At 49.5% G+C, this 23,818-nt stretch overlaps 10 protein-coding genes across 10 annotated transcripts; 5 read left to right on the forward strand and 5 right to left on the reverse strand.

Annotated features, from left to right (window-relative positions):
* Positions 1–389: 389 nt before the first annotated feature.
* On the forward strand, positions 390–2,164 carry N7518_006446 (alpha-1,2-mannosyltransferase ALG11; the record flags this gene model as incomplete). The annotated part of the gene is made up of 2 exons (XM_057187373.1): positions 390–775; positions 829–2,164. 2 exons carry the CDS (start codon positions 390–392, stop codon positions 2,162–2,164), a joined length of 1,722 nt encoding a protein of 573 aa, XP_057039076.1.
* A 269-nt stretch (positions 2,165–2,433) lies between these two features.
* Positions 2,434–3,068, reverse strand: N7518_006447 (ankyrin repeat-containing protein ANK1; the record flags this gene model as incomplete). Its single annotated transcript, XM_057187374.1, has 3 exons — positions 2,434–2,759; positions 2,821–2,998; positions 3,057–3,068. The coding sequence occupies 3 exons, from the start codon at positions 3,066–3,068 to the stop codon at positions 2,434–2,436; spliced, it is 516 nt and encodes a 171-aa protein (XP_057039077.1).
* Positions 3,069–3,521: 453 nt separating this feature from the next.
* On the forward strand, positions 3,522–4,074 carry N7518_006448 (DNA-directed RNA polymerase III core subunit RPC11; the record flags this gene model as incomplete). The annotated part of the gene is made up of 4 exons (XM_057187375.1): positions 3,522–3,531; positions 3,599–3,808; positions 3,891–3,985; positions 4,039–4,074. 4 exons carry the CDS (start codon positions 3,522–3,524, stop codon positions 4,072–4,074), a joined length of 351 nt encoding a protein of 116 aa, XP_057039078.1.
* Positions 4,075–5,194: 1,120 nt separating this feature from the next.
* Positions 5,195–6,697, forward strand: N7518_006449 (elongation factor 1-alpha; the record flags this gene model as incomplete). The annotated part of the gene is made up of 3 exons (XM_057187376.1): positions 5,195–5,199; positions 5,261–5,529; positions 5,589–6,697. 3 exons carry the CDS (start codon positions 5,195–5,197, stop codon positions 6,695–6,697), a joined length of 1,383 nt encoding a protein of 460 aa, XP_057039079.1.
* Positions 6,698–7,629: 932 nt separating this feature from the next.
* Positions 7,630–8,809, reverse strand: N7518_006450 (MAGE domain-containing protein; the record flags this gene model as incomplete). The annotated part of the gene is made up of 3 exons (XM_057187377.1): positions 7,630–8,297; positions 8,393–8,735; positions 8,786–8,809. The coding sequence occupies 3 exons, from the start codon at positions 8,807–8,809 to the stop codon at positions 7,630–7,632; spliced, it is 1,035 nt and encodes a 344-aa protein (XP_057039080.1).
* A 409-nt stretch (positions 8,810–9,218) lies between these two features.
* On the reverse strand, positions 9,219–9,815 carry N7518_006451 (putative pathogenesis associated protein Cap20; the record flags this gene model as incomplete). The annotated part of the gene is made up of 2 exons (XM_057187378.1): positions 9,219–9,710; positions 9,765–9,815. The coding sequence occupies 2 exons, from the start codon at positions 9,813–9,815 to the stop codon at positions 9,219–9,221; spliced, it is 543 nt and encodes a 180-aa protein (XP_057039081.1).
* Positions 9,816–10,647: 832 nt separating this feature from the next.
* On the forward strand, positions 10,648–10,929 carry N7518_006452 (uncharacterized protein; the record flags this gene model as incomplete). The annotated part of the gene is made up of 1 exon (XM_057187379.1): positions 10,648–10,929. One exon carries the CDS (start codon positions 10,648–10,650, stop codon positions 10,927–10,929), a length of 282 nt encoding a protein of 93 aa, XP_057039082.1.
* Positions 10,930–12,257: 1,328 nt separating this feature from the next.
* On the reverse strand, positions 12,258–13,049 carry N7518_006453 (uncharacterized protein; the record flags this gene model as incomplete). Its single annotated transcript, XM_057187380.1, has 1 exon — positions 12,258–13,049. One exon carries the CDS (start codon positions 13,047–13,049, stop codon positions 12,258–12,260), a length of 792 nt encoding a protein of 263 aa, XP_057039083.1.
* Positions 13,050–14,133: 1,084 nt separating this feature from the next.
* Positions 14,134–14,829, reverse strand: N7518_006454 (60S ribosomal protein eL27; the record flags this gene model as incomplete). The annotated part of the gene is made up of 4 exons (XM_057187381.1): positions 14,134–14,141; positions 14,204–14,540; positions 14,710–14,765; positions 14,823–14,829. The coding sequence occupies 4 exons, from the start codon at positions 14,827–14,829 to the stop codon at positions 14,134–14,136; spliced, it is 408 nt and encodes a 135-aa protein (XP_057039084.1).
* Positions 14,830–15,436: 607 nt separating this feature from the next.
* On the forward strand, positions 15,437–23,260 carry N7518_006455 (uncharacterized protein; the record flags this gene model as incomplete). The annotated part of the gene is made up of 2 exons (XM_057187382.1): positions 15,437–15,519; positions 15,607–23,260. The coding sequence occupies 2 exons, from the start codon at positions 15,437–15,439 to the stop codon at positions 23,258–23,260; spliced, it is 7,737 nt and encodes a 2,578-aa protein (XP_057039085.1).
* Between the last annotated feature and the right edge of the window lie 558 nt (positions 23,261–23,818).

A 23,818-nucleotide genomic window follows, 5' to 3' on the forward strand; every position in this document is an offset into this window, starting at 1 on the left:
GTAGAGGAGTCAAGTGCAAGGTCGACGATGGATGAGGTTGGTCTTGTTGGGTGGAAGTGTCGAACTTGCGAGCGAGGCAATTGTATAGCTCGCCGCATTAAGTGCAGAGCCTGTGACGAGCAGAGGGCATGCATCACTGCTAGCGGGGTGAGAGATGAAATAAAAATAAAATAAAAGATGGCTAAAAAAAAGGTGAGGCTATAGGAATTGCGGACCGGCAATCGGATATTTGGAGATCATCATGTGACACGTGATTACTTCATTGGCCCGATCAACTTGTTGACAGCAAGAGAGGGGGAGCATTATCTGACTTGTTCTCCAGTTTGACCTCAAATCCTCTTACTATGTGTGATTTCTGATGAGGTCTCTTTAAATATTGCCTTTTCACCATGGCCCTCTTATCAAACGTCATTCTGGCCATTCTGGTCCTCACCGCCACGGCTGTCCTGCTTCCGAAGCTAACAGGCGTTCTCCTAGGTCTAGTGTTTCGGGGAGTGGGCTGGCTGATATGGCGACGAACGCGGTCTCGCCGTGAGTATGTGATCGCGCGGGCGCGATCTGAAGAGGAGGAGTTACGCGCCTCACGGCCGAAGGGTTCAACAACTTCAGTATCGCGGAACGGTGGCGAAGATGAGGACTGGGAGAAGGTGGATAGCTCAGGCCCAGGCGGGGTACAGACTACAACTGGTAGTGAAAGCAGTGGTGGTACTGGTGAGGAAAGCAACCAGAGTCCAGAGAACTGGGATGGGATTATTGGGTTCTTCCACCCATTCTGGTATGGCATTCTCTATACACGCCAAAACACACAACGCTGACCAGGTGCTACAGCAATGCCGGCGGAGGTGGCGAACGAGTTCTATGGGAAGCAATACGTGCAACACAGAAACGCTGGCCGAAGGCAATCTGTGCTATCTACACGGGTGACCATGAAGTCAATAAAGCCACGATGCTGGAGAAGGTGGAGAACAGGTTCAACATTCACCTACATGCTCCGACCGTGGTGCTTCTATACTTGACGACCCGCAAGTATGTTGTCAGTAGCTCATATCCTTACATGACGCTGCTTGGACAATCGCTGGGGTCACTGGTTGTTGCCTACGATGCCTTTACGCTGCTTGTACCGGATGTTTTTGTTGACACCATGGGCTATGCATTCACACTCGCTCTGTGCAAATGGCTTTTCCCGACAGTGCCTGTTGGCGCTTACGTTCATTACCCTACCATATCAACCGACATGCTCGCCTCTCTCGACGACAAGAGCGGGGTGCAAGGGATCAACTCCGGTGCAGGAAAAGGGTGGAAAGGGAAAGTCAAGCGTCGATACTGGGAGATATTTGCCAAGCTATATGGCTGGGTCGGTCGACAGATCGATGTAGTTATGTGCAACTCATCCTGGACGGCAGCACACATTCGCAAGCTCTGGGGCACCGGCAAGAAAAACAGCAATAGCAGCGGCGATGGGACAGCGTCATCGCCGGCGGTGGTGTTCCCCCCAACAGCAGTCACCGAACTGGAATCAAATATCGACGTTGACGCGGAGAGCGAGAAAACTCGCCAGCCCGTTCTACTTTACATCGCCCAATTCCGGCCAGAGAAGAATCACCCGCTAGTATTGCGCTCCTTTGCGCGATTCTTACAGGAACGAACAAAGAACCCAGCATATGAAGGCCAACCCCCTCCACGTCTTGTGCTCATTGGGTCGGTGCGCCATTCCAGCCCTGATGAAACCCACATCTACAACCTGCGCCTTCTAGCGCATGAACTTCGCATCCGCGACCATACTACATTCTTGTGCGACGCCAGCTGGCCTGTCATGCTGTCACATCTCCGTACCGCCTCAGTTGGTGTCAATGCCATGTGGAACGAGCACTTCGGTATTTGTGTCGTCGAGTACCAAGCCGCCGGTCTCATCTGCGTGACACACGACTCGGGCGGTCCACGTGAAGACATTGTCGTTGATTTGGGTGATGGTGCAACTGGATTCCGAGCTGAAACAGAAGAGCAGTTTGCTGCTTCTTTCGAGGCCGCCCTTGCTCTTCCGGAGGCAGAGAAACTTGCCATGCGGCAGCGGGCCCGTCGCTCAGCTCAACGGTTTACCGAAGAAGAGTTCTCCCGCAAGTGGCTGGATCAAGTAGAAAAGCTTGTTAAGGCATCGAAAGTTTAGCTTTGTGATATCCCCCTCGAAAATAGACGAATGGCATTTCCATTTACTTTAGTAGTTCGCTGAAACAAGAAGTCAATTCTATGATAACAACCCTTAAGGACTGTACTTAATTCATAATAATCGTAAAATAGAAATAGAAGATGCGGTCAAGTCTAAGACTCGTGTATAAAAACAGACATCGCGACTAGAGAATCTCAAGTCTTCTAACCAGAAACAGATAATGTCTGCAATACAACTGATGACAATGCGAACACCCTGAACTTGCCCCTTTAATCGCTATCACTGGCCGCACCATCCGAGTCAGCCCCATTCCCGGTATTTTGAATACCTTCAGCCATGATATACTCGGTTTGCTGAAGGATCTTCTTAATCTCGTTATTGTTGAAGACCAGCTGGGCAGGTTTCTGACCATGCTTATTCCGCACTCGAGGGTCACAGCCAGCCTCACACATCATCTTGATCATAGCCTCGCCGAGTTCTGCGTCTTTATCGTTGGCGTACCGCACTGCGATGTGCAACGGTGTGTCCTTGTCCAGCCGGGTCAACGGGTCGCATTCGAAGTATTGGATGTCAAATAGTGCGTCCATGGTATCATCTGACCAAAAAAAAGGAGTTAGCTTGCATGAAAGATACGAAGTGGCGAGGTAAACACGTACAGCTGCCGTACTGGGCACAGATGTGCAATGCGTGGTTTCCCATAGAGTCTGTCAACTCGTTGAAGAATTGTGCCACTTGCTCATTTGTCTTGTCTTCCATATCGTTCAGCACTTGCTCAATTAGGTGCGGTTGGTCCCGGCGGCAGGCCTCCACGACCAGCTCGCGGGGTGATGCGCCCTAAATCATAGCGGTATTAGCGTTGACAGTGAGCAAAGGTTTGGTAAGTAATATTCACCTCGTCAGCCATTTTTGTATATGGGTCCACAGAGTCCGGAATACCCGAGAGTGAAGTCGGTAGTACACAAATTGGTGCTCAGCTGTTATGGGGCGCGTGGAGCTAGTTGTAACAATAATCCGGCGTTTTGTATGGGTGTATTGCTGACCAGAATGAGTCTTCCACGGGGAAACGAAGTGGAATATGTATGTACAAGCTGGATTGCCGGTTAAAGAGGCATTCAAATTCCTGGTAAATACTACAGGTTGTCGGAGTTGTTCCCCATTCCACACGCGGGCCGCCCCGGATATATAATCATCCGAATCCCGTCTGGATTTAGCCGCGCGCCTATATCTCTTATTATCGACGGCGATATCTGCACCTGACGGGAACTACATTGTATAGCTGCTGAGAACTTACCTTTCTCCTGGTCTAGCTGTCTGACTCTTTCTTAGCCTTACCCACTGCATCTGTCAGATCATCAAGATGCTCGTCTGTATGTGCTATCTCCTAGTTCACGCTGTCCAGCGACAGCCAGAACAGAAACTGATTCCTCTCCCTAGTCTGTCCCAACTGCAGCAATGCGCTCACTATTTCTAAAGCGGAATCGAGCACAAGATTCCCGGCGGGTGTGAACCGCTTTGAATGCCGCGTCTGCCCCTACGAAGCACCGCTGGAGAAGAACTATTTCGAGAAGAAAGATATGAAACAAAAGGAAGTGGACGACGTATTTGGTGGCAAGGAGGAGTTTGCCAATGCTGACAGTGTTGGCAGTAAGTTATCTCTGCTATCTTCTCTCAGAAGTGACATGTCCGTAGAGTATACAGGGCTGATACTCTCTTTTTTTCCCTATAGCTCAATGCCCCGCTGAAAGCTGCAACGGGGAACGTGCGTACTTCTTCCAACTGCAGATTCGCAGTGCAGATGAACCGATGACTACATTCTTGAAGGTATGTCTCCCTCCTTACATCTAACGTGAGGTACCCGTGTCTGACAGCTCCAGTGTACGTCGTGTGGTGCTCGGTGGAGAGAAAATTAGAGTTGGGCGACAAGGCTGGGAACAAGTCACATCTTTCATTTTTGGGTTTTACTACAGCGAGGTGCAACTGGCGCATTTACCAGGTGTTTATTGGGGCATATATGACTCAAAACTATCATGTTGATACAAGGATACCCAAATTGATCAACACTGAACATTACTATTTTGCGATCAGCGGACTCAAAATCTAACTTTTTTATGCATTTTTATTTTGTACCCTGGCGGTGATTTCTAGACCGGTCGTGCTGCTTCGCCACTATAAAAATATTACCGACTTAGTACGGATGTAGAGCCCGACATTGGTTCTGCCTGGGATTTGCTACAGAGAAATCGGATCACCAGACGCCCAAAACAAATAAAATTCTATGCATGACATTGTTGGTGGGATTATTTGGCGGTGAGCATGTTGCCCCTCACCTGCGGGGTTCTGAAAACACAAAGAGAGAAAAAAAGAGAAAAGAATGGAACGAGTCATCCAATATCGCCACAGGAATTCGTACGGTGCCAGAGAAAGCGGGAAATAGGTACAGTAAACAATGCAACCTAGAAGGTTCTCACCCAACCACTCTGCGTTGCTGCCCAGTTCAGGCGTTTAGAGCCACAGAGTGGGCTGGGACGGAGCCGAAGAAAAAAAAAGTTTTCACACCGAGTGGAGTGCCGTGGCAGGAGAAAACCAGAGAAAGGGAGGGTGTTTCAAGCGCAGAGTAGACAGTACATGTTTCAGTATGGGAAAGTACGTGTTAAGGAAGGTACATGTACCTCAGCCCACCAGCCCACTTTGCAAAATCTGCGTACACGGGTAAGGGCTAGAACCAATCACAAGCCCTAACCAAAAGAGGGCTTGGCCCCACCTGCTGACTCGCCTCGCTCGCTTGCCCCTCCATATAAGGATTTCCCCTCCTCCCCTCTCCCACAGATTTTTCTTCTTCCTCTCGTCTGCTACAGTGAGTTTTTCCTGCCCCCCTACTGCTTTTAAGCCGTCTCTCTCCCTCTTCCAACTACCTTTACTGATTACTTTTGCTCAGTACCTCTACGCGTTCTGCCGTAGTCTCTGAGCAAGTTTTTCCACAGATTTTTTCTAGTATCTTACAAAGAACTACAAAAAGTTCCAACCGTCATCATGGGGTACGTGACCATCTCTCACCTGTCTCATTCTCATCAGAACACACTAACTCAGTCCCAACAGTAAGGAAGAGCGCAACCACATCAACATTGTCGTTATCGGCCACGTCGATTCCGGCAAGTCTACCACCACTGGTCACATGATCTACAAGTGTGGTGGTATTGACCAGCGTACCATCGAGAAGTTCGAGAAGGAGGCTGCTGAGCTCGGAAAGGGCTCCTTCAAGTACGCCTGGGTTCTTGACAAACTCAAGGCTGAGCGTGAGCGTGGTATCACCATCGATATCGCTCTCTGGAAGTTCCAGACCGCCAAGTATGAGGTCACCGTCATCGGTAAGAGACACTGTCCCATCCATTCAGTGAGTTGCACACATTCTAATACATTCTTACAGATGCCCCCGGTCACCGTGATTTCATCAAGAACATGATCACTGGTACCTCCCAGGCCGATTGCGCTATTCTCATCATCGCCTCCGGCACTGGTGAGTTCGAGGCTGGTATCTCCAAGGATGGCCAGACCCGTGAGCACGCTCTGCTCGCTTTCACCCTCGGTGTTAAGCAGCTCATCGTTGCCCTCAACAAGATGGACACCTGCAAGTGGTCCGAGGAGCGTTACAACGAGATTGTCAAGGAGACCTCCAACTTCATCAAGAAGGTCGGCTACAACCCCAAGTCCGTTCCCTTCGTCCCCATCTCCGGCTTCAACGGCGACAACATGCTCGAGCCCTCCACCAACTGCCCCTGGTACAAGGGTTGGGAGAAGGAGACCAAGGCTGGCAAGACCACCGGAAAGACCCTCATCGAGGCCATCGATGCCATCGAGAACCCCGTCCGTCCCTCCAACAAGCCCCTCCGTCTTCCCCTCCAGGATGTGTACAAGATCTCCGGTATTGGCACAGTTCCCGTCGGTCGTGTCGAGACTGGTATCATCTCTCCCGGCATGATCGTCACCTTCGCCCCCGCCAACGTCACCACTGAAGTCAAGTCCGTTGAGATGCACCACCAGCAGCTCAAGCAGGGTAACCCCGGTGACAACGTTGGCTTCAACGTCAAGAACGTCTCCGTCAAGGAGGTTCGCCGTGGTAACGTCGCTTCCGACTCCAAGAACGACCCCGCTGCCGCCTGTGACTCCTTCAACGCTCAGGTCATTGTCCTGAACCACCCCGGTCAGGTCGGCGCTGGATACGCCCCAGTCCTCGATTGCCACACTGCCCACATTGCTTGCAAGTTCGCTGAGCTCCTCGAGAAGATCGATCGCCGTACCGGTAAGGCCACCGAGACCTCCCCCAAGTTCATCAAGTCCGGTGATGCCGCTATCGTCAAGATGGTTCCCTCCAAGCCCATGTGTGTTGAGGCCTTCACCGACTACCCCCCTCTCGGTCGTTTCGCCGTCCGTGACATGCGCCAGACCGTTGCCGTCGGTGTCATCAAGTCCGTCGAGAAGAACGCCGGTGGTGCTGGCAAGGTCACCAAGGCCGCTGCCAAGGCTGGCAAGAAGTAAATTATTCTCGGATGATGCTCATTATGCCGTGATGATTTTTTCTTTTCAAAAACAATTACTGGATCGAGGTAGATTTGCTGTGTAGTAGAAATGACTACCACATTTTTATGACAATTTCTTTTCCTTGTAGACTTATATATAAATAATGTAGGCAATAACTAATCGGTAATTAAAGTACCTTAGATGTTGTATTTCCTTGTCTTAGCCTATAGATCGCGGGATGTGTGCGATGTGCCTGAAGCTAGCCCTTGGCGCGACGCCTGATAGACAGTAGTACACCCATAGACTATGTACCTTCTGTCAAGACTGTAAAATATTTGCTTCAATTCCTCTCTTTCTTTCTGCTATACCGATAACATTAATTCTTATTCCAATCTTTGTAACCCGATTAAATGAGAGGGCATCACGATCCTATGATCCTCAAATAGGCTTCATATCAAGCGATATCAAGCAAGGAATAGCACCATGTTCAATCTGGGGCCCAAATACATATCAGTTCCATCCTAGTTCGATGTAAAAGCCCGTTCTAGACTTATTTCTGTAGGATCGACCCCGATCGATCGCCACGAGACATGGAAACATATATTTTGTCATTTGTGTACATCTCATAGTTCATGTGCATGCGTATATAGTCTAACGAAGAGAAGCTCCTACCAATGAATACCGATTTATATCATGATTATTAAAGTGTTACCATCCAAAATCTGTAAATCATACTATAATCATATAGCCAAGTTCTCCCTCGATGAGTACATGATGCTCTCTAGTATCAGGTGTGAAGATGAAGGATATGCTCGAAGGAAGAATTTGCCTACATATAGTAATGACCTTCAAAGATTAAAAACACAAATATTCTTGGGTATCAAGTTGCAGATACCTACATGTAGTATGTATCCAATGTTATCACGGCGTGCCAATCGTAGACATATCAATCACTCTTCCTCATACTCTTCCTCATCAGAATCTTCCTCTTCCTGGGCAGGAGCACGCCTCGAAGACCGCCTAGGCCCAGAGCTCCGCGGCGTCTCACGTTCCTCCCCGTTCCCATTCACATCGCTCGCATCATCCGCCCCATTAGCTTGTATGGTCGCCGGCTCAATCCCAAGGCTCCTCCCGAGCTTCCCCTCGAAGTCTTCCAGGTCCTCCCTCTGGAATTCAGTCAAGTTCTCGTGGGAACCCCTGTTTTTCCCATACACAGTTCGCACAAGACCCGCCACACCACTAGCCCCAACCTCAACTTTACCCCGCGGACCAAGAATATACTCAATCACCTCCTCGCCGCCATCCATCTCCCGCGTCTTGATAATGTACCCCTCCTTGCATAGCCGCTGCAGCAGTTTATCCGTGCGGTCAACCGGCGTAGCAACCTCAGCGTTTGTGCGCGTCAGGTACCGGTCAAGTTTCTGCTCAGCCAGCGAACCGCCGTTCAGCAGAATCAACGCAATAATGAAGCTGTACAAGCCGGTGTATGTGCTTTCGGTGTAGAGGGAGGGTGCCTTTGTCGGAATGAGGATATCGGGGGAACGGTATGCGAGCGGCAGGGTGCTAGTAACGATCCAGGACTTGTTACCCGAAGAAGGCTTTTCAATTTTCTGCGCGGCTGTAGTACAGGAATGCCATGCCATGTCAGTAGTGAATACTTAGAAATAGCATGGGTCTGCAACAAAGAAAAGCAAGACATGGAATCCAACTCACCCCGTCGCTGGCTAATGGTGACTTTTTCTCGCGCCGGTAACTCGGTCATCTCCATACCAAAGCGCTGTCTCATTTCCCGCTGCGCCTGATCAAAAACTAGCTTGAATTGTCGCGAGCCGTGCTCGCCTAACACCTTGGCGCTGATGTCGTTGCGCCGGATCGGGAGCCGCGAATACTCGCTAGCTAGGGCGAGCCGCACCAATTTCTTGACCATTGCGTCGGTGCTGGTCGGTGCGCTGGGTTCGTCATCGTCGCTGGATGCTGCGGGTGATGAGGCGGGTTCTTCGGCTTGTCTTCTGCGACGAGCGCTTGGGGTTACCTCGGTCTCGGGTGCTTCGTTGGTCTAGGGAAGAGGGTTAGTCGGTGGATAAACTAAGGGTTGAGTTTGCATACGCGTCTTTTGCGATTCGATGACATTTTGATTATGTAGGTGTGATGGTGAATTGCAGGTGGGTTTGGAGAGACGCGACGCGATAGACTGATTTTACCCCATTGGGGTTGGTCTGTGCGTAGCCCTTATCGATGGTTCTTTGTTTCAGCAGATGCGTTTCGAGGTCAGTTTCTTTATTTTAGGTTCCTTCGAGGATTATATTTGATAATTTACTGAAGAAAGACATCATTTTCGACGTCTACGTATATGGAGAGTTATATGACGAAATCCAATGAATTAGCGTCGAGGTATAATTACGTCGATACTGGGAACGTGAACTAAGTAGAAAGTGGGCAAGGCAACACAGAGCAGCGATGAGGTATTATGTTCTCTAAAAGAGAAAGGAAAAAAAAAAACAAAGAAAACGAACGCTCCAAAGGTCAAAGAGATCTAAAATCAGTGGTTGTACTTTTCATTGACAACCTCCTTCGCCTCCTCCTTCTTACTCTGGAGGAAAGTGCTAACCCAAGCCAGGGATTCCTGCGACAGAACCAAGCTGGTAGTAACAACCGCCTTGCCCGAAGCAAAGACACCATCACCACCGCACTTTTTGTACTCCGAGCCATACACATCGAAGACATGGTGCTTGACATCGCCGGCGACGCGGACAGGCAGCGAGGCACTGTTGTAGATGGAGCCGCGTAGCTTCTGGGTGTCCTCCTTGAAGATCGGGAAGCGGGTATCGACTTTGGTCAGACCCTTGTCACCGAGGGAGTCGGCGCGGGCTATGTAGGGAGCGACATAGCTGTATGGAGTGGAGAAGTAGGGTAGAACGGGTTTGGCGAGACGGGTGTAGCCCTGGTCAGCGAATTCGAGAGACTTGGCTCCGTAGGGATTGCCCTTGTAGTAGGAGATAGAGTCGGAGATGATGGGATAAGAAGTGAGATGCTAGATTTGGAAATGTTAGGATCATTCTCTGTTAGGCTGTAGTGGGGTACATACGTCAAGGAACTGAGAGTAGTGCTTCTCGCCGTTGACGACCGGTTCACCCATTTTTACTTCTGCGTGGGGCATAAAGATTGTCAGTTGAGTAGGATATAGTATAAGAATACAGAAGAGAAGAGAGAGGGAGAGAGGGAGAGAGGGAGAGAGGGAGAGAGGGAGGGAGGAATAAATTGGGTTGTATAGAAAAAAAAGGGTTTTCACATGTGATTGCGCTGTCATTATGCAATGGGTCCTACCGCAATCGCATCATTTGCCATACATCGTATTCTCGGGTTATTTCAGTCCTCTACTTGGGATTCTTACTTCTTCTTTGCGATATTCTTTTGCTATATTCTTTTGCTATATTCTTTTGCTATATTCTTTTGCTATATTCTTTTGCTATATTCTTTTGCTATCTTCTTTTTCCCATCTTTTTTACGAAGACAAGGGTTCAATGGCCGATTCTAAGTGATCCCACGCCAATCCATTGACTTTGGACATGCACTGAAACCGGCCGAGCAATTGCATGGCTAATTATAGTTGACGTATCCCAAATATACTTGTTTCGATTGCCAAAATCCTGAAAAATCCCAATCGATGGATTCTTGATAAGGTGCTTTCGCATGTGATTGCGGGTCTGTGAAAAGGTGGTTCCACTTGGGTGTCTATCAATGATCTGTTCTATCTCTCTTCCACGGTCAATTCCTACCTTCCCAGGTGCTTCCCAGGGTTTGATATTCCCCAGAATTTATCCATTGAACTCAAATGAAGGGAGACTTCGCAAGATAAACCTTGTTTTCGTCCGTTCCACCGTTTTTCGTTGGACGAGACTGCTTATCTGCATAAGAAAACCGCCTAGACGGTGACAGATGGCCGCAGATCGGGGCTAGTTTGCCAGAATATGGCTGATGCTTCGGCTTCTAAGTTATATGAGTCTAGCCCACCTGCACGTACATTGGTGATGCTAGTCATGTCCCCGCCTATTGGCCTGACCGTCGGCCCCTCGAACCGCTTCTACTCTCGGGAATACGTAACAGCCTCCGGTCCAAATGTACTCCGTAGGGGGAGCAAGATTGCGCAAGGTCCTAGCCGGATTGGAGATCGTTCTGCCGACCCCGGGCATGGGACGGGCGAAGTGATTCGCAGGGTCATCCGAATTTCGGCGCTTGATGTGACTCTATGAAACGGTTGCGTTCGATAGGCATACACTACTACTATATTTACTGGTCCAGATGGTTTATCTGAGAGATAGAACTTAGAAGGTACCTTGGCACTTCGTACATATTAACTGGTGTTCCCAATGCGGCTAACGGAATGCGGAATGTTATGTATTCGGTACGACTATCAGGGTAAGCCGAGAGAAGGTGGCCAGGCTTTCCATTGTGGTCGGCACATGAAAAACTGATGTCGACACAGATAGTTATGCCATGGACATCGAAATTCTAAGCCGGGGCGATGGTTTTTTTTTTGCCCCCCTCCGTTTTTTCCCTTCTTTTCTTCTTTCTCTTTTGCTCGGGATTACGCCGATCGACTAGCAACCCACTCGATTACGATTAAGCTACTGTGCAGATCCCTGTATACCGTGGGTCTTGACCAGCAACGGTTGTCTTGACATCTACAAAGTACAAACTCTGCCTTTTCTGTTCATGTACCCTTTACCCAGAATACCGCCCAAAAAAATACATCCTATCATTGCTTTTGGGGCCTTTAGAATATTGTGTAGTCGAAAATCCCCATTTAAACTGTGGCAAAGCACGCCACTCCCCTACTTGTCTAAAATGGAGTGGCGATTGGCATGAAGATGCTTACATATGGACATCTAGCGTCGCGGAGGCCCGTGATCCGTTGTTAGCTAATGTATCAATTTCACATGTCAAACTGAGGCGTCACTTAGCGTTGGCGCTCTCGATGTCAAGGATTCAATTGTATTGCCTTGTAAATCAATTGGTCGACTGAGATGATTATCACATGAAATCAGGCGAATACGGGTTATTTTTTCAGGCGTTTTATCTGTCAAATATTCTCGAAGCGCTTTGCCCTTGGCTTGGCAGTTGTTGCATTACCACGCCAACATGTGTGCCAAGGGAATCAGCTGTCGGACATGATGCCGCGCATGAGGGGATGTATTTTGTGGTCGCTTTGTTGTGTACGGAATAGACTCCACCTGAAAGGAACTCCGAGTTTCACATATTCTTGGTATCGTATGATTTACTATGTTGTACTATGTTGGAGTCAATCGGCTATTGCACCCGACAGCTATGCACTCTCATGCAGGCTCTCGTTCTATATTCCCACCCTCATGATAGTATCAGTTTATATTAGTATTTACTTTGGTCAACCTTTATTTCTTAATATGTATGGTATTTTTGAGAAATACTAGCGTAGTAGACTGTATGTGAAGTAGAAGATTCGTGGTGGGGGAAGATAAAAGAAATATATATGTAGTACTCCGTATATACGGCCGAAAAAAAAGGAGACCTGATAAATACCTACCAGGTACTCCCTACTATGTTAAAGAAACAGATCATCTCGCATGCGTTGCGGCAAGTCCTTAATAGCTGAGGTAGAGCGTGATCGGCTGCGGCTAGGTGAAGGGATACTATCTCGCTGCGCTTCAGAGAGGCATCTGCAATCTAATGGAGCGGGATCATTGCGCGCACGATTCCAGCGAAGATACGAAACATCATCACGACTGACAACTCCAGGGTGGTCATTGGATAGAGACATATTCCAAGGATGGACAGAATCCTCCCCGGCAGGAGTACGCAAGGGTGCTTTAAGAATAACCTCAAAGGGACCAACGACGAGCGAGTCTTGCTGGAGAATCAACTTCCAAAGATGCCAAAAGCTGGTGTCAATCATGTGTTGGCCTGTATTCGCACTGAGCCGCCAATAACACGGGAATTTGTTAGTCTTGATTCTCACCTCTGCAACCTGGAAGGGCGGGACCGGAACCTCGTGAAGGAATCTCTCAGGTAGATCGGCTATGCCCTTGAACTCGCTCTGGATCTGCATCCACTGCTCCTGGTATTGTTCTTCGAAAAATTCCGTCCACTGTGGGTTTACGCCGCTGTCAGCTAGCCCTGCGGACATCTCCCAGATGAAATATTCGGCATTGACCCACTTGTCGATACTGACAGATGTCTTCAGAAGGGAAGTAGTGTCGCGGTACACGTTGCAGTGCATCAGGATACGAGGCGTGGCTCGCACGGCTACCATGGGCATGTTGTAGTGTCGATGGACCTCGTTGTCCAACCATTTCTCCCTAGCGTGCTCGCGGATGGTTCTTAAAGGAATGGCCATGGTTAGAACTAGATGGCTGGCGATCTGTTGACTTGCAGCTTGGTATGGACCCTACTGGGTGTTTGAATACTTGATTGAAATAAGAGATCAGTGGTCTATATAAATACTGTGTATGGAATGAATGAAATATCCTATTCTGGGCCCGTGGAGACTAAGGTAAAAAGAAGACAATGAAGATAAAGAATGCGTTTCTCTTATTCGAAGATTAAATCGAGAATATCGTTCAAAGACCATTGTCCCCTTGTTTACTAGAGATCAGAATGTTTCAGTTGTTCACTGGAACTTGGAATCAAAGCGACTCTTTGTTTGAGATAGAAATACTCGAGCGCTGTCAAAGCTGAAATAGCAGTGGGATATCAGCACAAGCATGCATGCTATATGCTAGAAATAAGTTCAAGATTTAATCCTGCTAGTGTTGAATACTCAAGCGCTGATGCCCATATCGCTGAGGTATGTTATGTCTTGGCGGGTGTGGGGTTCACATGTGGTATGCATATGGACTGTGGAGGAAGACAATCTATAATTGTATCCGCGAGCATGGACATGAGGACCTAGACCTTTGGGGGCTTCCTCGACATCCTCGTCGTGATCGGGAATCTAGAGTCTTCTTTGAAACTAGACGAGAGGCCTATGTAAGTAATTGCTTTTTGAAAACTACGATTGCACGTTACGGATAGACATGGTTACATTGATCGTAGCAATGAAACCATGAGATTGAATGCCCTGAGACAAACCACATAGCTACAGGGTCATCCAGGCGTGGGAATGATCTGTGTTGAGAGGACAGACCAAAATTCTTCCCGGCCTATGCGAAAGAGGAAGATGTCGACCAGTTTTCAGGTAATAGACAACATTGATTTTGAAATAATTGTTCATTTTCCATTTCATTCAGACGGACACCAGGTATGGAAGTGGCGCCCCCGTGAAAACTGGAGTTCATCGATACATTCACGAATCTGTTTCCAGCTATGGCGTATGTTTTCCCATCCCATGCTCGCAGGGACCGAATGTTCTCGATGGCTTTTCGACCTCGCCTTCACCTAGACCAGTGCGCTCAAAACGACAAAACGCCCAAGGAAACCGTTTAGAAACCTGTTTCGGATAATTAGTGCAAGTTCCAATATGCATATATGTATATCCTGGGCCAAACATACGCAGGGCAGTGAAGAACCAACGGTTCTTTCCGCTGGTGTAACGGTCCTCAAGAGCCTTCTTGATGGTCTTCTTGGCGTCCTCGCGCTGGGAGACCTCCTTGAAGGTGTCGTTGGTGATGGTACCCTTAAGACCCTCAAGCTCGAGAGTGTAACGGGTGGGCATCAAGTGGTTGTAGTTGATGACCTTGATGAAAGGCTTGATGCGGCTGCGGCGGTCGACAAGCTTCTTGCCCATACCACGGGTCACCTTGAGGGGGTAACGCTCGATACCGGCAACAATGGCGTAGGAGAAGGGGTGCGACTTGGAGCCAGCATCAACAGGCTGGACAATGACGACCTATAAATTCGAACAAAAATGCCTGATTAGCACTCCGAATTTTTTTCTTGTCGCGCAGTTCCTCCATAGTGCATTGTGCTCTTTCAAATCTCGAGTCTTTCGCTTGCAGGTCGTTCGCCTCTTTCTATTCTCGTGCTCAATTTCGGGGAGGATCAGGATCTTGTCGTACCTTCTTACCGGCGTAGCGGCCACGGGTGATGATGGCCACACGGCCCACTTTCATGACTGTAACATATCTGTCAGCATATAAATCGTAAGGGGAGTCGAATGGTGAAGACGTACACTTCATTTTGTGAAGGTCCCGGGGGCGGCGAGGATGGCTGGTTGTCGAGATACGGAACGGTCAAGATCGAAGTATTCGTTTTTGCGGATGTGAGGTAGAGGGTTTCAGGGCACAGTAGCGATTTGTGTGTTGTGGACTGATTGGTTGACTTACCGACAGATGGCGACTAGCCTGTTTGGGGATAGTTTCCCCATTGAGCCCCGGGGCCGGAGGAGATGATGACATAATCTGCATGTTGTGCCCAGCCTTGGCGGTGTAGGGCAGGTGCGGCCCAGTCCTGCTCACCGCCTGCCTTGATTCCGCTGACTCAGGTTGTGTTTACATGACGATCGCAGTTGCCCCGGTTGCTAGGGCCGTGAGTGATGTATACAAGACTGCGTAGCTCCTCTTTCTCCTCATCCCCACTTGCTTTCCACTTATCAAGCTGATCTCCCGGTAATTTTCTCTCCTCTACCGAGCTCTGAGATTGTTAGCTTTGTTTTGTTCTTCCAGCGTTTCCTCCTTGACGACCTTGTTTTTACTTTGAACGCATTCTACACATACCCTACATACATTCCATCCATATTGTCAATACCTCTCTGAGACATCTGGATAATCCACTCACGAAGACATCATGGTGTCCCCAGAGAAGGATACCCCCCGTGACCGGGAATTGGTCCGGCATTCACTGACATACTCCGAGTCCAAAGTTCCAATGTAGGTTTCGCAACTAACGCCTTCTGATTCTTGTTTCGCGGAACCCATGGGTGATTTCAAACAAATGCTAAAACGCGGTCTACGCAGGTGGGACAGTTCGGATCCCGAGCGTGCGCCTCCACCGCTACCAATGAATCCTCGTTCGATGAGTCCGATGAGCCCTGCGACGAGGTCCAATGTTTCTCCCAACATTCAAGCAGTGGCCGCAAAATTTACAGAGAGACCTAGCGATAATGCGCCGAGCTCTTACACAACAAATCCTATGCCACTCAAGTCTTCCTCGCCAGAGAGGTCGTTGGTCAAAGGCCAGCACAAGCGCATGCAGTCACTACAGCCTGAAGATACCCGACAAGATGCGCGCAGCGACTTTCTGAATTACCTTGATAACAGATCCCCAGAGCGCCCTCTTCGTGCGACGATTATTGATGGGACCAAGCCGCGCGACCCTACCAAGTCAACCAGTTCGCCAGTGCTCCGTCAAGATGTGGACCGCGAGATGAAATACTCCGTTTCGAGTCGGTACTTATCCAAGCCAATATTGGGAGAGAGTACTCCAACCTCAGCTACAATGTTGGCTCTGCAAAATATGCAGCTACCTCTAGAACCCGACCCTCCATCACCTTCCAAACCGCCAAAAATGATCGCTGGGCCATTTGAGCCACAAGCTTATCCCACAAAGAATGCAAGCATGGACACCCTCTCAAATCAAATCCACAGTCTCACGGACATTGCAAGCAGTTTGCAGCGTGAGATGATGAATTTGAGCCGACGCAGCAAAGACAATGCCACCGACCTGGTTAGCCTCAAGGCGGCAACCAACGCACGCGATGAAGACATTCGCAAGAGTCTGAAGGATCTGTCCTCTCATCTTACAAACAAGTACCTGGACGCTGAGGCTACAAGGTTTGAATTCAGCAATCTTTTCAAGGGTGGTGATGGGCCTAACGCCAAGGGTTCGGATAGTCCAGTTTCGAAGAGGAGCTACTCCGTGCCTCGCATGCCTAGCCCTAATCCATTCGCATTTGACCGGGAGTCTTGCGTCTCACCTGCTCCGATTTCCGACGGTTCCGCAGCCCTTGCTTTGCTCGAAAAGGTATTGCGCGAGATGGCAACTAAGGAAGGTGAGGAAAGGATCTTAGAGGTCGTTGAGGAAATCAAATCTCGACCAGCAACTAGCGCTTCGGACAAAGATTCCGATAATAAGGTCACTGCTATGCTCGAGGAGATCCTCAATCTCGTCAAAGAGGATCCTGCAAGCAAAGCCCTCGTGCGATCTTACCGTAGGGGCGCCAATACCGATAATATCCAATCTGGGAATGCCTCCTCCGAGCCGAGACGATCTGGGTCAATGGGATCCGTGCACCCTGAAACTGTACGTGCACTAGACCTTTCTAACTCTGAGAAGGAGGGTAGCTCTTCACCCAATAACCCGGAAGAAGTTCTGGCAATTCTTAGGAGTGTCAAGAATAGCGTCATCGAAGGAGGTGGAATGACCAACGGCGTGAAATCGTTGGTACGTGAACTACGAGGTGAGGTTCTGGGCATGGGTCGAGAACTTGCTCGCCGATTAGACGAGATCGAGAGTTCCCGTTCCAATGATGAGCCCGAGGAGCAGCCTAGAGCCGCTGGCCCAGAGGAAGTTTCCGCCATTGTCAACCGCAGCCTGGACGACCTCAAAGAGCAGCTGGCTGCTACTATCAATGAGAGTCGGCAGCAGTCGTCCGACTTGTCCGAATTCAGATCAACCATGAACAGTGCCGCAATCTACTCTGTTGTGAAAAAAGCACTCGATGAGTTTGAACTACCTCAACCCCAAGCCCATTCGCGAGGTGCTGGAATGGACAGAGAAGATATCCTCGAGACTGTTCGTGAAGCCTGGGAGACCTACAAGCCCGAAATCGAGTTCAACAACTTTGGCTTGGAACGAGACGAGATCCTCACATGCCTTGAAGAAGGTCTCAAGTCTTACCAGCCCCAGAATGAACAGACGGTCACCTACGACCAGGTTCTCGCAGCCGTTGAGGACGGCATGCAGAAGTTCATTCCTCCACAAATCGAGCATCAGCCAAGCATCTCTCGGGATGAGATCATCTTGACCATCCGCGAATGCTTGGAGAAGCAGCCCGAGTCTGCCTCTAGATCTCTTGACGAGGAACACGTCGGCGATCTTCTCTCGATGCGCGACGAGATTCTCGATGCTGTTTCCAAAGCTATGGCGAGCCATACCGAAGGTTCGAGGTCTTTAGACGAGGAACATGTCAATCATCTCTATTCGATCCGCGATGAGATTCTCGATGCGGTCACTGGGACAATGGCAACGAACAATATGCAGCCCAAGTCTTTGGACGAGGACCATGTCAATCACCTCCACTCTGTTCGCGATGAGATCATTGAAGCCATTACTGAGGTAGTGACAAGCCATGCCGCAGGTCCCAAATCTGTGGACGACGACCACGTCAGTCATCTGACTTCTCTCCGTGACGAAATACTTCAAGCAGTCGTCGGAGCAATGGCTACGAATAGCACAGGCTCCAAGGAGTTGGACGAAGGTCATGTCCATCACATGTACTCCATTAGGGATGAGATTCTGCAAGCAATTAATGGAATGATGGACATCAGCAGCACAGGGCCTAAGACGTTGGATGAGGACCACGTCAATCACCTCTACTCCATCCGCGATGATATCATTGAAGCTGTCACTGGGGCAATGGGCAACCACAGCACCTCCAGGCCTTTGGATGAAGACAATGTCAGTCAACTAAATTCTATCCGGGACGAAATCCTCAGCGCATTGGCCGGCTCCATGACACAAAGCACACTGAGCAAGGACTCATACGACTCTGGCCTTGGCCGCGACGAGATTGTCCATGCCGTTTCTGATGGCCTCGAAGCCCATTTCACTGCGGCTCGAGAGATGGATGAGCCACGCATTTCCCGCCATGATGTTATGAATGCGGTCAATGAAGCCTTCGATGCTCAACAATCAGCTCTTGCTACTGCTCACACGAACATCTCTCGTGATGAAATTTTGAATGCCATTGCCGAGGGCATTGAAAGTTCAATGAATGCCCAGAAATCAGCATTCAGTACCAACGTCCAGCAGACGCCCTCTCGTGAAGAGATTTTCAGCGCCATCGTGGATGCCATCGAACACTCACGTTCTTCCCCCAACAACGACGGGGAGCCTAATATTTCTCGAGACGAGATCCTGGGTGCCATTTTGGAAGGCATGGAGCACTTGTCAAAAGAACCGAATATCTCCAGGGATGAGATCATGAACGCCATTGCTGATGGCATTCAGAACTCGAGTAACTCTGTTTCACGTGCTCTTACACTGCCTGAGCAAGACAGTGACGATCAGCAGCCCACTCTTTCCCGGGAGGAGATTATTAATGCGATTGTCGAAGGTATTGAGCAGTCCCAGGCTTCGCTCGGCGTGAATGGTCAGCCTAGCGTCTCCAAGGAGGAAATTATGAGTGCTATCGCTGAGGGTATTGAAGCCTCGGCAAGCAGCCAGCAGTCAGCGCTCAGCACCAACGTCCAAGAGCCCTCCATCTCACGCGAGGAAATTTTGGCTGCCATTGCAGAAGGCATTGACAATGGCAATTCGATCACCCGGGAGATTGAGCTCAACCAGGACGACCTCATGGAGGCAATCACCTCCGGTCTCAACGAGGCTATCAGTACCGCAAATACCAACGTTGGGGAGGAGATGACAGAACGCCTCCAATCTTTATTCGAAGGCATGAAAGAGGAATTTAAGCAATACTCGGCCGCCGGTGGAAGAGATACCGAGCAAGTCCTCGACGCCATCAAGGATGGCCTCGATATCGTTCGCAAGGAGATCGAAACTTACGTGGTTACTGTGGCCGATCTATCCGGCAAGGAAGAAGTAATTGACACGGTGAAAGAGGGATTCCGACTTCTCCACGCTGATATGGAGAAGACCATTACAGATTCAACGCTTATGAATGCGCCGCGAGGCATTCCTGATACACCTGAGCTTCTGGACGCCATGGAAAAAGAGTTCGAGCACCTACGGGGAACCATCACCACTCTACTCCTACGCAATAATGCCACTGAAGACAAAGATGAGATATTGGATGCTATTCGAGAGGCTGCTGATCGCCACAAGAATGACCCCGGCGATGATGTTGTCAATACGATCAAGCATGAATTCGAGAGCCTCCGTGAGCGCATGGAGATGAGTGTGGTTCGTGCCGAACCTGGTGCTGAGAAAGACGAGATCATATCCGCACTCCGTGAACAATTCGACACCCTGCGCGAGGAGACGTCGCGTACAGACGGCAACGAAACCACGATGTCCGCGACAAGTGAGCTCCTCGAGGCATTCGGAGATAGTGTTGACTCAATCCGTAACGACCTGAAGAAACTATTGGAGAAGCCAACTGAGTTCGACAGCTCCGAGATTCTCGATACCATCAAACATGGTCTCGCAGATGTGAAGCTTGAAATGGATTCTCTCCGTGATTCCAACAAAGAACTGGATGATACCAGTACCGCCCGCGGCGGTGAACTCATCCTGGCAAACGAGCCCAGCATTGGACCTGACATTGACGGTCTGAAAGTGCTTATTACTGAGCTTCATGACAAGATCGAGGCCATTGAAACTACTCCTCATGCCGCAGAAGCTTCCGAGGATACTCTCAAGCGCTCACACCTTGATGAAGTCCTTCTTGCGATTAACGAAGTTCAGCTTGCCATGGGTGAGATGAGTACTCAACAAAGCGACGAGAACAATCAGACGGCTCGAAAGAAGGATATTGAGATTCTCGAGCAGTTACTCTTGAGTGCGAAGACCCAGATCGATGAACTTGTCTTCCCTTCACCGGACCAGGTCGCTACTCCTGAGCACATTGGAGCCCTGGAGACCATGATCCGAGAGGCAAAAGAATCGATTGCCCAGTTTTCTAGTCGCGTCGAAGCCGAGACTCCCACAAAGTCTGAAATCGGCATTTTGGAGGGTCTCATCAAAGATGTCTGGGTTATCCTAGATGAGATGAAGAGTAAAACCAAAGATGAAGATTCCGATAAATTACTTAAAACTGATATCGAAACGGTGGAAGCAATGATCTTCGAGGTCAAGACTCAAATCGAGGAGCTTAAGCTTCCTGATGTGAATACTCTTCCAACCAAGACGGAGATCCAGGAGCTCTCGACACTTGTCTGCGATTTCCGAGAGACGATGGAGGCCAATAACGAATTGACCGCCCAAGGGTTCGATGCTCGCAAGGTTGAGCACGGTGGTCTTGCCGAGAAAATCGATGAAGCCAAGTTTGTCGTCAGCGAGCTCGGGGACGAACTCAAAAGCAAGCTTGATGGCAGCACCGAAGGCCTGACCGAGCTTAAACAGCTCCTCGAAGGACTAGCCATCACCGCAGAGAGCTTCACCACCGTCGAAAACATGAAGGAGCTCACCGACTTGATCAACCGAGAATTCGAACGTTCTCGGGGCGATGAAGATGCAGTCAAGGCCGAAGAGGAGGAGCGGGATGCCGCTACAATAGTCAAACACGATGAGACGCGGGCCGCCATCATTGTGGAGCTTGGCACAAAGATTGACGAGAAAATTTCCGAAGTCTTGGCGAAGTATGAAGATGCGCATACGTCCCTCCAGTCGAAGTTCTCAGAAACCGAACAGAGAGATCTGGCACACACCGAATCTTTGACAAGTACGAGAAGCCTTGCCGAGGACATCAAGCTTGTCATCGGTGCTATGGGCGATAGTGTTAATGATACCTGTGAGCGGTTAAGTGTGGACACGAAGGCTCTCATGGAACAAGTCGATCAGTCCCGCCAGCAAATGGAGAGCATGCACAACGATGTGAGATCGCACCAGGAGCAATCTCAAGCTGAAAACGAAAGGGCTGCAGCTGCCACTGATCGAGTGGAGAGCAAGCTCCTTGAATTTCACCCTCGTATTCTGGAATCTGTGCAGGAGATATTGACAATCGTCAGCCAGCACTACGATCACTCCCAGAAATCAGCAGAAGACTTCAAGTCTGAACTGTCCGCATTGTCTTCAAGTATCCCAGCAATGCTACCTGCGCTGCTTCCACCGGAACCAGACCGTACACTCGCCATAGAAGATACTCCGCTACACAGCAAACTCGACGATATTTTGGAACATGCTAAGAACGACAAAGTCCACGAGGTTTTGAACACTCTCCTTGATCACTCGAAGAATGACCAACTCCATGAGAAGCTTGATCGTGCTCTTGATCAAGGAGCGGGTTCGAATGATCAAATATATGAGAGACTAAATGAGTTGCTAGATCGCGCCACTAATGGGAGCGGTCCCGTTCATGAGAAACTAGACGCACTGCTCAGCCGTCCCCCGAATCCGCCGGAATCCGATCACTCTGCTACCCAGATGGCGAAGCTGGATGAGATGCACAGGGATATCATGGAAAACTCTCGCAGAATGAATGAGATGTTCGCTGCCCAGTCAGTGCTGGTCGCTGAAGATACCGAGCGAAAGCGACGTGAAGCTGAGGAGGCTGCGATTGCTCTTGAACGAAGAGTTTCGCAGCGTGAGCAGGTGGAAGTGGAGCTCGTTGGCTTGCAGGAAGAGAAGGATTCTATGCTGAACATGATTCATCGCCTAAGAGCAGAAAAAGAAGACCTGATCAAGCAAAACAACAAGCTCAGCAAGGATCTGTCCGGTCTTGAAACGGCCCTAGAGATACGCCACGAAGAGATGCGACAGATGGAGGACCGCGCGGATGGCCTTGAGAAACGCATCCTGGAGGGTGTGCTCGACCATGCTCGTACTATTCTCCTCGGCCGATCCAATGGCTCGCAAGCCATGAACCTGAAGAGGAACCGTAGCACTCGGAGTACCCGTTCCTCACGCACAGGCGCTCGCAGTCCTAGTCTGGCGAGCACTGCCAGTACTGCCAAAGAGCCCAGTCGCAGTCTGCTTGGTAATGGTGTCGAAATGGCTTTGAAAAGAACCCCGACCTCGCTCCAGGCTGGAAAAGTTGCTGTGCAGCCCAACATCGGAAAGGAACGTCGGATTCTTAGCTTAAGTCACGTCACTGGAAACCGCGGTGTGGACCGACAGGTGAGTGCTAAATCTGGCATCACGAATTTGAAGCGCAGCCACTCTGTCAAATCGAACTCTCTTCGCAAGACTTCTTGGGCTGGTCCAATTTCTGTTGTCGACAAAGAGAACGAGCCATTCCACGAAGAGGACGAGCAAGCCAGCGAAGCGGAAGATGCTGGTCCACAGTGCAAGACTAGTTATGTGCAAAGTAACGCACCTACCAACCGGAAGACAAGCTGCGCAGAATCCGACCTTGGCACTGAAACCGAACATGGCTATGCACCGAGCAACGCTGGCACTGACCGTCGAACAAGCTACGCAGCAAGCAATGCAGGCACGGAGCGCAAGACAAGCTACTCTGGCAGCATCGTCGACAGTGTAGTTACAGATGCCTCAGATCAACGCCGTGTCAGCGGAATGAGCTCCACGAATTCATACAACGTGGCGGAGAGCTCAATCGCTGAGCACGACCACGAGGACTACCATGATGGTATTTCTATCGATGGCTCCGATGCGCAGACAGCACGAGAGGACGGAGAGCATTCTGGGAATGAGGACCAGAATGAGGATCACGAAATGTCCCGCCAGATCCAGCAGGCTAATGAGGCTGCGGAAGCCGAAGCTCTTAAGCTGTTGGCTCCCTCTAGTGGCAGCACTGATGTTGCAGTTTGATTGATATGTTTTGTTTTGGATGGAGTTGGGCGCTTGCACCATGAATGTTTTCTTTCTTTCTCATATACCACTTTTGTTTCTGTGTTTCAGTGCTTGGATGATTTGGATGACTTTCGTTTGTGACCATAAAGGTGTATTGTTTAATGATGATTTTCTTTTGTACTCTTCCAATACACCTGTGATGTAGTTCGATTGTATAGATGTATCATGTATGTGGTCACTTGTTGACGGGTATTGTTCTGGATCACAAACCATATTTTTAGCTGCTTGAAATCTTCCTTCGAATGACTAGTCCTTGTAGACCTAATTGTCTTTTTCCATCATCTGTCACCTCTGTACAAGTCGACAAAGCCCGACCCAACGAATAAGGCAGGTGATCATGTGACTCCCAACAAATCATTGCTGCCTGAGGCTATGCCGAGGCAAGCTTCACCTGGTCATCTTCTCTCTACTCCATTCTCGGATGGAGCTACATATTTCTCCCCTATTCATGGTTATTGGGCTTTCCTTTGTTTCCATTTCCATTTCCAGTTTTTCTTTTCCCTTTTCCATTTCTCC

This window comes from Penicillium psychrosexuale, assembly GCF_028828465.1.
Source record: "Penicillium psychrosexuale strain IBT 29551 chromosome Unknown utg000004l, whole genome shotgun sequence".
Classification (NCBI taxonomy): Eukaryota; Fungi; Ascomycota; class Eurotiomycetes; order Eurotiales; family Aspergillaceae; genus Penicillium; species Penicillium psychrosexuale.